Raw genomic sequence first — 13,211 nt, 5'->3', positions numbered from 1 at the left:
AAACAACCACACGCCCTTCACCCAGGCCGTCCCATGCCCCAAGGGAACCCCTACCCTGATCCAGCACACCCTTCAGGGCAAACCAGCTGGCCCCCACCCATGCACCAGGCCTCTATCCTATCTAATAAAAGAGTAATATGCAGATTGACCATCACTCCAACACACAAGACAGATGCCCCCATGTGGTCAAAGATCCTGCTCCCATGTGGACACAAGATGGCCACCACAAGATGGCCAGCAGGGGAGGACAGTTGGGAGGGACCAGGCCTGCAAGGGAGGGCAGTTGGCGGCAATCAAGCCTGCAGGGGAGGGCAGTTAGGGGTGACCAGGCCTGCAGGGGAGGGCAGTTAGGGGCAAACATGATGGCAGGGGATCAGTTAGGCATCAATCAGGCTGGCAGGGGAGTGGTTAGGGGGTGATAAGGCTGTCAGGCAGAAGTGGTTAGGGGCAATCAGGAAGACAGGCAGGCGAGCAGTTGGGAGCCAGCAGTCCTGGATTGTGAGAGGGCAGTCGGACATTCCTCGAGGGGTCCCAGATTGGAGAGGGTGCAGGCTGGGCTGAGGGACACCCCCCCCCATGCATGAATTTCATGCACCGGGCCTCTAGTTTTAAAATAATATTACAATTACAGACCGTTAGCCCTGGCCAGAGTGAATCAGTTGAATCAGTTGGTTGGAGCATCATCCCATATACTAAAAGATCAGGGCGCATTCCTAGGTTTCAAGTTTGATCCCAACCAATCAAGGTTCTCTCTCACATCAATGTTCCTCTCCCCTCCCCTCCCCTCCCCTCCCCTCCCCTCCCCTCCCCTCCTCTCTCTCTCTCTCTCTCTCTCTCTCTCTTTTCCCCTCTTTCTAAAATCAATAAGCATATCCTTGGGTGAGGATTAAAAATAAAGTTACAGACTGGGAGAAAATATTGGCAAACCACATACCTGACAAAGGACTAGCATCTAGAATATACAAAGAATTCTCAAAACTCAATAGTAAAAAACTAACAGGTAATCCAGTTAAAAAATGGGCAAAACACATTAACAGGCATGTCACTAAAGAAGATATACAGAATGCAAATAAAATAAGCACATGGAAAAAGGTTCAATATCATGAGCCATTAGGAAATATAAATTAAAACAAAATTATATATAACATACCGATCATACTGGCTAGAATAAAAAATAGTGATAACAAATGCTGGTGAGAATGTGGAGAAACTAGATCTCTCACACATTGCTAAAAGGAATGTAAAATGATACTGCTACCCAGGAAAAAGTGTGGCAGTTTCTTATAAAATTAAACATGTGCTTACAGTAAATTCCAACAATTGCACTCCTGTGAGGAAAGAATTAACACTGCAGGTATGATTTCTTATTCCTTGTATTTCTCCAAGAGAACCATGACTGATCCTTGGTCAGTCCTTGAGAATGTGGTCTTTAGAGTTTTCTCTGTCAGCTATTGATGATTCTGGCTTGTCCTATTGCTTTGTACAAATATCAAGATTGAACCTGAGTTTCAATCTGTGATATACTATGTGATATCACCTGAGATTCACTTGCCATGCTGGCTGCACAGCAGGATATGATTATATGACCAGACCCCCATAAAATTCCTGGATCCTGACTCAACTGAACTTTCCTGGGCAAAAACATTGCACACATACCCCTGTAGTTCACTGCCTGAGAGGAAGCATGTCCAAGGAAGAATTAGGAAGCCTATGCCATAACTCCTTAGACACCTCCAAAACATTTCTTTTGCCTGCTGCCTACTCTGTATGTACCTTTTGTTGTACTAAGTCTTAGTCATTAGTATAAATTCCTTTTGGGTCTTCTGAATCCTCTCTGGCAAGTCATGGAAGGAAACACTGCCTAATCATTCTACTCCTAGGTATTTACACCACCACCCCGCAAAAAACCCAAAACATATATTCACACAAAGACTATTAGATAAATGTTCATAAAAGCTTCATCTGCAATGGCCAGAAACTGGACACAACATGTAAATGTCAAACGGGTGAATGGATTAACAAATCAGGATATCTTATATAATAAAGAGGTGATATGCAAATTGACCTTCACTCTGTCATGCCATCATAAGATGGCTGCACCCACAGTAGAGGCAGGGTTCCTGTAACACAAAATGGCTGCGCCCACAGCGGAGGCGGGGTTCCCGTAACGAGCCATAATGAGCGATCAGCAGGAACCTGAGGCTGCGTGGCGCCGGGCCAGGGTACCTCAGGCCACGCCCCACGCCCCGGTGCCAGGGGACCTGAGGTCACACCCCCAGCCTGGCGAGGCTTGACGGGGGACCTGAGGCTGTGCCCCCCACCCAGCAGGGCTTGACAGGGGTGGGGCCAGCTGGGTCTGGATCTTGCCCAATGAGGGTGGGGCTGGCTGGGTCTGGATCTCGCATGATTTCGAGGTGCATGTGGGTGGGCGGGGACTTGACTCTGGGTCCCTCAGTGTGCCCCAGACTCTGACAGGAGGAAGATTTTCATATACATTTTACTAATTTTCTTTAATCTCTGACACTTCTATTATAGAGAAAGGGCAAACAGCAATATTAAAATATTTCCTCTAATTAATTCCCTTTTAATGTGCACGAATTTCGTGCACTGGGCCACTTGTATCCATATAATGGGATAACTAATCAGCAAAAAATAAACTAAGCTGGTTAATATGTATAACATGTACACAACTCAAAATCACTATTCTGATGGAAAGAAGCCAGATATAAAAAAAGTACACACTGTATGATCACATTTATATGAAATTCTAGAAAATGACAACCAATCTATAGGCACAAAAAACACATCTGTGGTTGCCTATACCCAGGGCTTCAGGGAGAAATGAAATGCAGCAAAGGATGAGGAAACCCCTAGGGATGATGGAAATTTTCTGATCCTTGATGGTATCATTCAAAACTCACTAAAATGTACACTTTAAATCCCAGTCTCAGGTTTTGCTATTAAGGATACTGACCTAAGACCCATTTTTTAAGCAAGATGTTGAGGAAATTTCCTGTGTAATGGATTTTATTTCTCATATAAAAAAGTGAAGTCATTTGGGTAGGATTTATCAGAAGTCTGAGGAGACTAGCAAAGGTTGGAAATAGTAACAGGAGAAAATTAGAGACCTAATTGACCAGAAAAAAATAAGAAGATAGTCTAGCTATGGAAGGTCCATTTGAATATGTACTGGTACCAATTAACTCTTTTTAAACTCCTCTTAGCAGCACATGACATTCACCTGAAGGAAAGAGAAAACAGCTGTATTTGTATAAGATTGAGTTTTGTAAGATGGATACAATAAATATAAATGGAGGAAAGGAAGATGTGGTAGGTAGAATAATGGCCTGCAAAAATGTATTCACCCTAATCCCAGGAACCTGTGCCTATGTTACCTCACGTGGTAAAAGGGACCTTAAGACATGATTAAATTAAATCTTGGGATGGAGAGATTTTTGTGAATTACGTGGGTGGGTCCAATTAACCAAAGGGTCCTTATAAATGAGAGAGGGTGTCAGGACAATCAGAGAAGGAGAAAGTATTGGGAGTGATGCAGCATGAGAAGACTCAACTAACCATTGCTGGCTTTGAAGATGGAAGGGGGCACAACCCAGGGGATACAGGCAGCCTCTAAAGCTGGAAAAGGTAAAAAAAAAAAAAAAAGAATTCTCTCCTAGAGACTCCAGAGGAATTCAGCCTTACATATATCTTAACTTCAGTCCAGTGAGACTCATTTTGAACTTCAGACTTTGAGAACTATAAGATAATTTACATTGTTCTAAACCATCAAGTTTGTGTGATTTGATACAGCAGCCATAGGGAACTAATACCATAGATTAATTAAGCAAGTTATTCTAAAAAAAACCACAAAACTGTGGTAACTAAACTGAATAAGAAGGCCATTAAATAAAGGACATGGCTAATGGAGTAAGAGAAATAGAGGGGTCAATGACAGTAAGAAAGGAGATATGGTAGTATAGATAAATGGATTTTTTTTGTTTTACTGAAAAGAAATGCGTGTTTTTAAAAAATAAGGAAATAAAGCCCAATGGCATTTTTTGCATAACTTTTTAAAAAAGAGGCTGGGTGAAAAATAGTCCAAAAACAGTAACAGAGGGCAAGGAGACTATAAAATTTTACTATTTTATATACTTATCATAAGTAGGAAATGTTTCTTACTTATCTTTCTATCCCAAATATCTAGCATAATGCCTACACATAGTCAGCATGCAATTAATATTTGAGGAATAAAAGAATGCATTTTTATATCATTCTTATTACAAGCAGCTCCTAAAAAGCGGATAGGAGATATAAAACCTGAAGCTAGACAAGAACAGTGAATTACTAAGGGCACAAAGTTAGAGACAGAATTGAAAGGGACAAAAAAACCTTGACTTTCCCACCTTATCCGGATATCATAAACTACCACCTTTAGGAAATCACTAAATGAAAGCTTAAAATAACTTAAAAAGATCTTCAAGATTCCCATACTGACTCTGCATATAGCTCCAAAAAGTGGAAAATGGGTAGAGGTTGGAAATCTAAGTGAGTATGTATCTGTTAAACTTTTTTTTTATATAGTACCGTATTTTCTGGCGTATAAGACAACTGGGCGTATAAGATTTTCCTGGGTTAAAAAGTCGTCTTATACGCCAGAAAATACGGTACATAGATTATCCTGGTGATTCAGATTTTATGTAGCTAGAATAAAGAGGATTACCATATTTTCCGGCATATAAGACGACTTTTAACCCAGGAAAATCTTATATGCCCAGTTGTCTTATACGCCGGAAAATACGGTAAGTATATTAAGAATGCTCTCCACTTTCCTCTTCTATTTCAAAAGCAAAAGTAGTAAGAGGTGATAGAGTGAAAATATATTATTTGTCCACCCAGCAACATTTTCCTTAGGATAACCCTTCTCCCATTCCACATGGCCTGCTCATTGGGGTGCTCACCTCTAACCAAAGTACCTAATCTCCAACGCCAACGTAAATGATACAGGTTAATAAAAAAAATCATACCCAAGACATTCTCCTAGAACCAGTAGGAGAGATGTCTCCTGCTCAAAGAAAATGAAAATGGAGCTGCCAGCAACCTTAGTCCTCAGCCACGGGCAATAAGCCCACATCGAGAGGAAAACAGAAGCAAAAGACAAAGTCATAGATTTGATGAATCACTTAATCCCTGGGTCCATCTCTGTCTCAAGATAGAGCCACTAAGTAAATTTTGTCCCTTATCCTTTTGTAAGTTCTTTGTTTACTACTTTAAAGTTGATTCCTCTCAGTTACAATAGCAAGAACACTAACTGGAAAGAGCAGGAAACTGTCTCTAGAACTTAAATATGATATACAGGCCAAGCTAAGCTGTATTAACCAAAAGTGGAGCTGTTCAGAAATCATAGTTATGACTCTTCTCTTCCTCCTGGCTCGGCTTCTTAGTACTGTTCAAAAGAAAAGAGACTCTTATAAAGAAAACAGAATCTGGACCCTGAAAATGTTTAAGTAAAAACTAGATGGATTTTATAGCAAAATTTTTTGTATTAGGTAGAAAATTAGATCTTTAATTGCTATGATCCCACCTAATTAAAATATCCTATATTGCATTTTCTTTTGCACTGCCACCCACAGTCAAAAGAATCTCAGAGCAATATAGATGCACCAAGATTCTCCCTAATTCATGACACATGCATAGGCACATGATGAACCCAAATTCAGGTCCCAACTCACAAGCCAATTTTACTCAGTTTGTAGTACAGGTAGTCAGAGTGAAAAAAAGAAGAGAAATGGTTAGTGTTCCCCCCAAATCAAAAATAAGAATAAACAATTTTTAGGATCCAGTTATTAACTTCTAGGCTACTGATCAAAATATGAAGCTAAGCAGTGTAATTAAATAGTAAGAGGCTTTAAAAAAATTACTTTAATACAGAGAAGTGAAATGGTTTGCTAATTATACTCACACCTTTTTAATCTTGGCATTTTAATTCAAATTACTATATGAAAAATTCCTTATTTCTGATAAACTGCCAGCAGTTTTACCTTGCTTCTTGTCTTGACTTTTGATTTGCTCTTCTGTTTTCTTTTCAACTTCTTCTTATTTAAAATTTTCTTATTCCTAAAAATGCAAAAAACGTGGAAAAATTATGAAAGTTCAATATTAGGACATACAAAGCTATTAAAAATAGGTACTTCCAAAATAGAGACTTAAATATATATCCTATAAACTTTCTTTCTATGAAACAATATACTCTAGATATACATGAAAGATACTACCATATAATGTAGCTATTGAAATAATGCAATACTAGATTATCTAAGCACTATACATGAAATAATAAAAGACTTGAATTCTGCAAATAGTTTTATAAAATTTTTAAAAATTTAAAGGCATCAAATGGAGGTTTTTAAACTTTATTTAACAGTGGAAATGCTAATAAATATCAACTATGATCCCTTCCCACAAAAATCTGCTCTTTGTAGTAGTGATTGCTACAGTGCAAAATGGTCAGGAGTCCATTTTATCAAATTACTATAGGAAAACCCCAACTCATAGACTTCTCACATCCAGCAGTTTTTCATTACTTCACAGCCCTGAGGCCAAATTATTCTTATAAACAAAAGGAATTCCCTAAATGACTCTGAGAAAGAAAAAATAAATGAGGCAAGTAATGAGAATTAGAGTGGAAGAAATAAGACTCAAAGAAAACATTTGATTTTAATTTCATTTAATATTTTTTTATGTCTACCATGCTGAAGTACACACTTCTAGGTGCTAAATTTAGATACAAGGTAAAAAAGACCCTTCTTGCCCTCAAGGAGCTCAGAGACTTGGATAAAAAGCAAGAGGGTGCTACTGCTATAATAAAGACAAAAGTTGAAGAGGAAGGAGAAGGGGGAGAGAAAGAGGAGGAGAAAGAGGAGAAGAAAGAAACTCTACATGATACAGAGTTCAAATCCATAACACATGGTAACCAATTTAGTGGAAGCTGTAGTAAGGCTAAGTCACTTAGAGGTAGAGATGTCATTCACAAAAGTATAGATGTCAAGGGGAAGAATTAGTTTGAGAAAGAAAAAAAAAATGGATTTGATTTTGAAGATGTTTTACTAATGAAAAAGATTTAAGATTCTAAAATGTTAACAAAATAGATGTGAACAAGCATATGTAAATATTTTCCTCGACACTTCCTTCAGCTTCAATCCATAAACCAAAATAATCACAAAATCCTGTCAATTATATCTCATACAGTTCTTGAATCCATCTACATCTCTACTGCTTCTATGCCAATAATCTAAGTTACCACCACATCCTGCCTGTACCACTGCAAAACCTTCATAACACATTTCTGCACATTGATATTTGAGCCCCCTTCAATCCATTCTTCACATTAAAAACCCAAGTCAACTTCTTAAAACACAAATCTAAGTAGGTAATTCCCCCACTTAAAACTATTAACAAAAAGAAACAAATGAAAAAACAACAACCATAAAACAAACAAAAAAACACAACAACAACATACACACACCAAACAACTCTATTAATATCTTCTCAATTCTCTTAGGATCAAGTCTAAAGGAAATGACGCGGCTTAAAAGCTCCTCTACCGATATCTGTCCAGTCTCTCCTGCCTCATTCTGCAGTCATTTCCAATTTGTTCTTCATACTCCAGCCACAAATACATCTTTTTCAATGGTCTGGACTGGCTAAACTCCTCAATGACTTTCACAGAGGTTCTCCCTCTACCTGGAATTCTCTCCCACATTTCCTGCTAACCACTCTTATTCTCTGAGGTCCCAGTATGAGTCACATACTAAGGAATGTCCCAGACTGGGTTATTTTCCCTAGTACACACTCTCATTTCATTTTGTACTTTTATTTCATTGTGTACTTTTATAATCTACAACTATAATTGTGTATGGGATATCTGTTAAATGCATCACTGCCTCACAAATGTATGCCTCAAGAGTGCAAAAACTGTGCCTTTTTTTGTTTACTGCTCTAGCTCTTTGCCCAGAAAAGTACCTGGAACGCAATACTATTTTGAGAGAAAGAGAGAGTAGGATGAAGGAGAAAGGAAGGGTTGAAAAGAAAATTCAGAGCTATAGCTATGAGCCTTACACAAAGAGTAAATAAGCAGAGGACCAACGATAGATCCATAGATACACCAAACATTAAAGGATATCTAGCCAGAAATGTCCAGTAAGGAGTTAACCACGGGATTATTTTATGCAGATTGTGGTGCAAAAAAGGTAATGGAAACTATGTATGTGAATGAGATTTCCCCAGTAGAGTAAGTTACAAAAGTAAAGAGAGTGACCAACAGCTATCAAATGCTACACATGAGCATATATACCTGCTTACATAATCTATTCAACTACTGTGAGAGCATGAAGAATGTCTACTTCAACTCCACACTTCCAGCACCCACATCAGTGTCTGACACATCATGGATGTTCAAGAAATATTAGATGAACAAATACATTAATGGAAATATTTCTCATATATGGCTTAGGAAACCAACCTCCCTTTATATTAAAGTTTACTTGAGTGAAATCAATTATTTGAGCAACAGGAGTATGTAACTGCTAAAAGGTTAGTTCCTTCTATGCAATTTATAAAAGCATCAAAGTTCACTCAACACAAACTGTCAGAGGAACGGAATATATAAATCCCAATTAAGATGAATTTCCTGAAGCCTAGTTATCACGAACCTAAATTTTCACCAGTATACATCAATATTTTTATCTGCTTTGCTTAATAGACTTTAAAAATATTTTAATTGATTTCAAAGAGAGGAAAGGGAGAGGGAGAGAGAGATAGAAACATTGATGAGAGGAAGGCTGCCTCCTGCACACCCTCTACAGGGTACCAAGCCCACAACCAGGGTATCTGCCCTGACCAGGAATTGAACCTGTGACCTCTTGGTGCATGGGATGACACTCAACCACTTGAGCCACACCAGTCGGGCTTTAATGGACTTCTTGAATGCTCAAAGTACAAGATAGATTTATTTCTATGCATATGACATTTAATCAGTTATAACAATTTAAATGAAACTGAACCTACTAATTCCTGAATATATGTAGATCAGCTGGAGAATCAGCTTTCCCAAATCCCCAGAAATTAAATTTACTGTGTGTTCTTTGTTGATTTGGATTGTTTTAGAAGTAGAGGGCTGTCAAAAAGAGCCAGTAATAAATTAAAAATTATATAAAGAAAATTCACTTCAACATTAGAAAATAAAAATGCTATGTTAGTAGTAAAAGATCCCATTATATGACTGCATTTGAAAACTTTTCATAATATCTGAGAATGGATAGATAAAAGAGAAACTCTAGAAACCAGTCTTACACATGAACAATTCATCTTGGAATTTCTGGTGACTTAGGACTTTAAATCCTGTATCAAATAGGAGCTTAATGAAGAATGTTTGGAATTGATCCTGTAAGATTTTTAGTCTTTTCATGCAAAGAACCCCATACCCATGAGATTTGAAAGAATTATGTGTAGTAATGAAAGGCAAAGGCTATTAACATGCTTTAAATATTTATTTTAAAATATTTATTTTAAAAATGCCAAAGAAGGAACATTCGTAATGGCAATCACTGTTTAAGGAAAACCAAACACTTCTGCAACATGAGGACCAATGAATTTTGCAAGTTGTTCCATGATATAGTTCATTAGTTTCTCTACCAGATTACTACTGAGTCTGTTTTCTAACAAAACAAAAATTAGTCATAATTTAATTTTAAAACCTCTCTCTGAATCTGTTTCTTCATCTGGAAAATAACAAGATTTAGGAGATTATCTCTGAGATTCCTTTTAATTCTAAAATGCTAGGATTTTAATAAATCCAAATTCAAAGAACTTCAGGAATAAGAAAGAGGGTTTCTTTTTTAAAAATATATTTTTATTGATTTCAGAGAGGAAGAGAGAGGGAGAGAGAGACAGAAACATCAATGATGAGAAAGAATCACTGATCAGCCCACACTGGGGATCAAGCCCACAACCCAGGTGTATGCCCTGACCAGGAATCAAACCATGACCTACTAGTTCATAAGTCAACGCTCAACCACAGAGCCATGGGTTTCAATCTTTTGTTTAATTTGCCTTAGCAATGAAAAACTTAAAAAATCCTGAGTCTATGGTCTAAGGCAGGAAAAGGCAAATATTTTTTTCTGTAAAATAACAAATAGCAAGTATTTTATGCTTTGTAGACCACTGAATCTCTGTAGCAACTAATCTACTTTTACAGCATAAAAACAGCCATAGACAGCACATAAATAAATGAGCATAATTGTATTACAATAAAACTTTATTTCTGGGAGAATATTTTCTTAGCTCACAGGCCATACAAAAACAGGAATTGTGCTGATTTGGTCTGTGGACCAGTTTGACGACTCCCAGTCTAGAACATATTTTGATTAACAGGCTCATGTCACAAAGAAAAAAACATAATTAATAGTATGCAACACAGATAAAACTATTCAAAACATCACTAATGCTTATACAAATAAGCACTCTAAAATTATCTGCCTTTTCTTTTTACCAAGATTAATTCCTGACTTCCACTTTCCTAAAGTAGGATACTAGATAGAGGCAAGCCACTACTCTTCCTTCAAAAATAAGACAATCAGAGAAAGACAGATATCACATGATCTCACTCATATGTGGAATCTAATGAATAAAATAAACTGATGAAAAAAATAGATCCAGAGACTTAAAAGCATGAAACAGACTGACAAATCTCAGAGGAAAGGGGGGAAAGGGGCAGGAGAAGATTAGGCAAAGACAGCCCGGCCAACCGGGAAGAGGCCACGCGGGTGCAGAGCGGGCTCCATGCAGGCGCCTGGCACCTAAGCGCAGGGACTTCACCAGCGCACGCGAGCCCTGGTGTCCCGGGGGAGGGTAGCAGGGGGAGTGAGAGCGAGCTCGGCGGACACCCCGCATTCTCTCCTCATGTCCGTCCCCATCACCCGTCCCCAGGTAGCTGGCAAGAGGTCGCAGCTCATGGCCCACACCTGCCATGTTCCACGCCGCCCCCGGGTGGTCAGTGCACACCATAGCCAGTGGTTGAACTCCCAGTCTCCGGGTCAAACGACCGCCAGAGGGGACAACTTGCATATTTTATTATATAGGTTTTGCATAACCCATAGATACAGACAATAGTGCCATTAAGGCCTGGGGGGGAGTGTGGGTGGAGGGGGTCAATGGGGAAAAAAGGGAGACATCCTACCTAATAAAACAGTAATATGCAAATTGACCACACCTTCGCTACGCCTAAGCCACGCCCAACAGCCCCGCCCACAAAGCCAAGCCACGCCCACCACCCAATCAGAGCGAGTATGCAAATAAACCCAACCAAGATGGCGGGTAATTTGCATACATAGGCGCCCAGAGCTGACCCCTGCCATCGGAGGCGGGGAGCTGGGTGTCTGCTCAGGCTCCAGGCCAAAAGCTGTCGTTGGTGGCTTTTTGCCTTGTGCATGAGCGGACCCCCTGCCATCAGAGGCGGAGAGCTGGGTGTCCGCTCCGGCTCCAGGCCAAAAGCCGCAGGCCACGGCTTTTTGCCTGGTGCAAGAGCGGACCCCCTGCCATCGATTGCAGGGAGCTGGGAGTTTCTTCGGCCTGGTGCACGAGCGGACCCCCTGCAATCGATCCCAGGGAGCTGGGCGTTGCTTTGGCCTGATACACCAGCGGATCCCCTGCAATTGATCACCTGGGCAGGGAGGTGGGGGTCTGCTTTCGGCCTGGGCAGGAGTAGAGCCCCTGCGATTGATTGTAGGGAGCTGGGGGTCTGCTCCTGCCCAAGAGGCTTTCAGTCTGGGCAGCCTGGGCAGGGGCTGAGCCGGTGATTAGAGGGAGCTGGAGGTCCCGTTCCCAGGCCTAAAGCTTCGGCCAGAGGCTTTAGGCCTGGGCAGGGCCCAGCCCTCCATTGGTGTGAACTATAGAGGAAACACCTTTTCTGACTGCACATTGGCTAAGCTTCCTGTATGCCACTGGTAATATTCTTAGTAACTTGGGTAATAAGAATCCAAAAAGGTGATCTAGGGTTTTTCCACCACACTTCTGGAGAAAAAAATGAAGGTCCGCTGCTGGAGGGGCTAAGAAATGTCATATCCTGCTCTAGCCGGTTTGACTCAGTGGATAGAGCCTCAGCCTGCAGACAGCAGGGTTTGGGTTTGATTCTGATCAAAGGCATGTACCTAGGTTGCAGGCTCCTCCCTGGCCAGGGCCCAGATCAGGGCTCATGCAGGAGGCAACCAATCAAAGTGTTTCTCTCTGTCTTTCCCTTTCTCTTCCACATTCTCTAAAAGTCAATGGAAACATATTCTCAGGTGAGGATAAAAAATAAATAAAGAAATCCATATCCTATGAAAGACACATCTTGAAAATGCCTAAAGAAAGTTGTCATTTTTCTTAGTGAAGGGACTGGAGTCCATGTTGATGAAAACACCTTGGTGGCTGCGCTGACTGACAGTGGCTGCAGCAGTGGGGTGATGGGGCTGGTGCCTTCCCCTGACCAGCCCGGTTGCCTCCCACAAAGGGAGGCCAGACTGCAGCTTAGGTACGCTCCCTGTGGGGCGCGGGCCTAAGCCATCAGTAGGACATCCCCTGAGGGCTCCCAGTATGTGAGAGGGGGCAGGTTGGGCTGAGGGACCCCCGACATCCAGTGCACGAATTTCGTGCACTGGGCCCCTAGTCTGTAATATTTCAATAATAAAGATTAAATTTAAACATAAGAAGCTATGGAAGTAATTTAGGACTAGATGAATTAAAAATCCAGAGATGAAAGTGCACTTCCAAGGGTGATCAAATGCAAGGGAGCATTTGCAGAGTTTGGGGATAAGTGAAAATCAAGTTTAGCTTAAACAAGGTACTCTACTAAGGGAAACCAGAAGCTACTGGTGCTTTAGATGTCTGGATGGGTTGGAATGATGGTCTTGAAATTAAGAAAAGCCCCAAATATGTGACCAGTTTTCCCAATGGTAAAACTTCTTAGTGATGGGGCACTGAGGAAGAATAAGGAGACTATGCCAACAGGTCAAAGTCAATTTCTCACAGTCTCCCAGTGTTTAAAAGACAGAATCACAGTAGAGAGAGAAGCCTATTTAATCCTTGATTGGACTGAGGTAGTCAATACTTCACCCTATCTGTCTAACACACAAAGAGGAAACTTCTCTGAAAGAAAATAACTGTTCTTTTACACACAA

The 13,211-nt window shown here is 40.3% G+C and overlaps 1 protein-coding gene across 12 annotated transcripts in view; it reads right to left on the bottom strand.

Moving 5' to 3' along the window:
• Positions 1–13,211, bottom strand: part of MYCBP2 (MYC binding protein 2) — a 293,536-nt gene that overhangs the window by 254,624 nt on the left and 25,701 nt on the right. For all 12 annotated transcript variants that reach the window (XM_079778973.1, XM_079778980.1, XM_079778981.1 and 9 more), the window contains exon 2: positions 6,039–6,114. In XM_079778973.1, coding sequence (XP_079635099.1) covers positions 6,039–6,114 — 76 coding nt within the window. The remainder of the gene's footprint in view (positions 1–6,038; positions 6,115–13,211) is intronic.

Source organism: Cnephaeus nilssonii, assembly GCF_951640355.1.
Source record: "Cnephaeus nilssonii genome assembly, chromosome: 8".
Classification (NCBI taxonomy): domain Eukaryota; kingdom Metazoa; phylum Chordata; class Mammalia; order Chiroptera; family Vespertilionidae; genus Cnephaeus; species Cnephaeus nilssonii.
The sequence above is the reverse complement of the archived record's forward strand: the minus strand, read 5'-3'. Positions and strand labels throughout refer to the sequence as shown.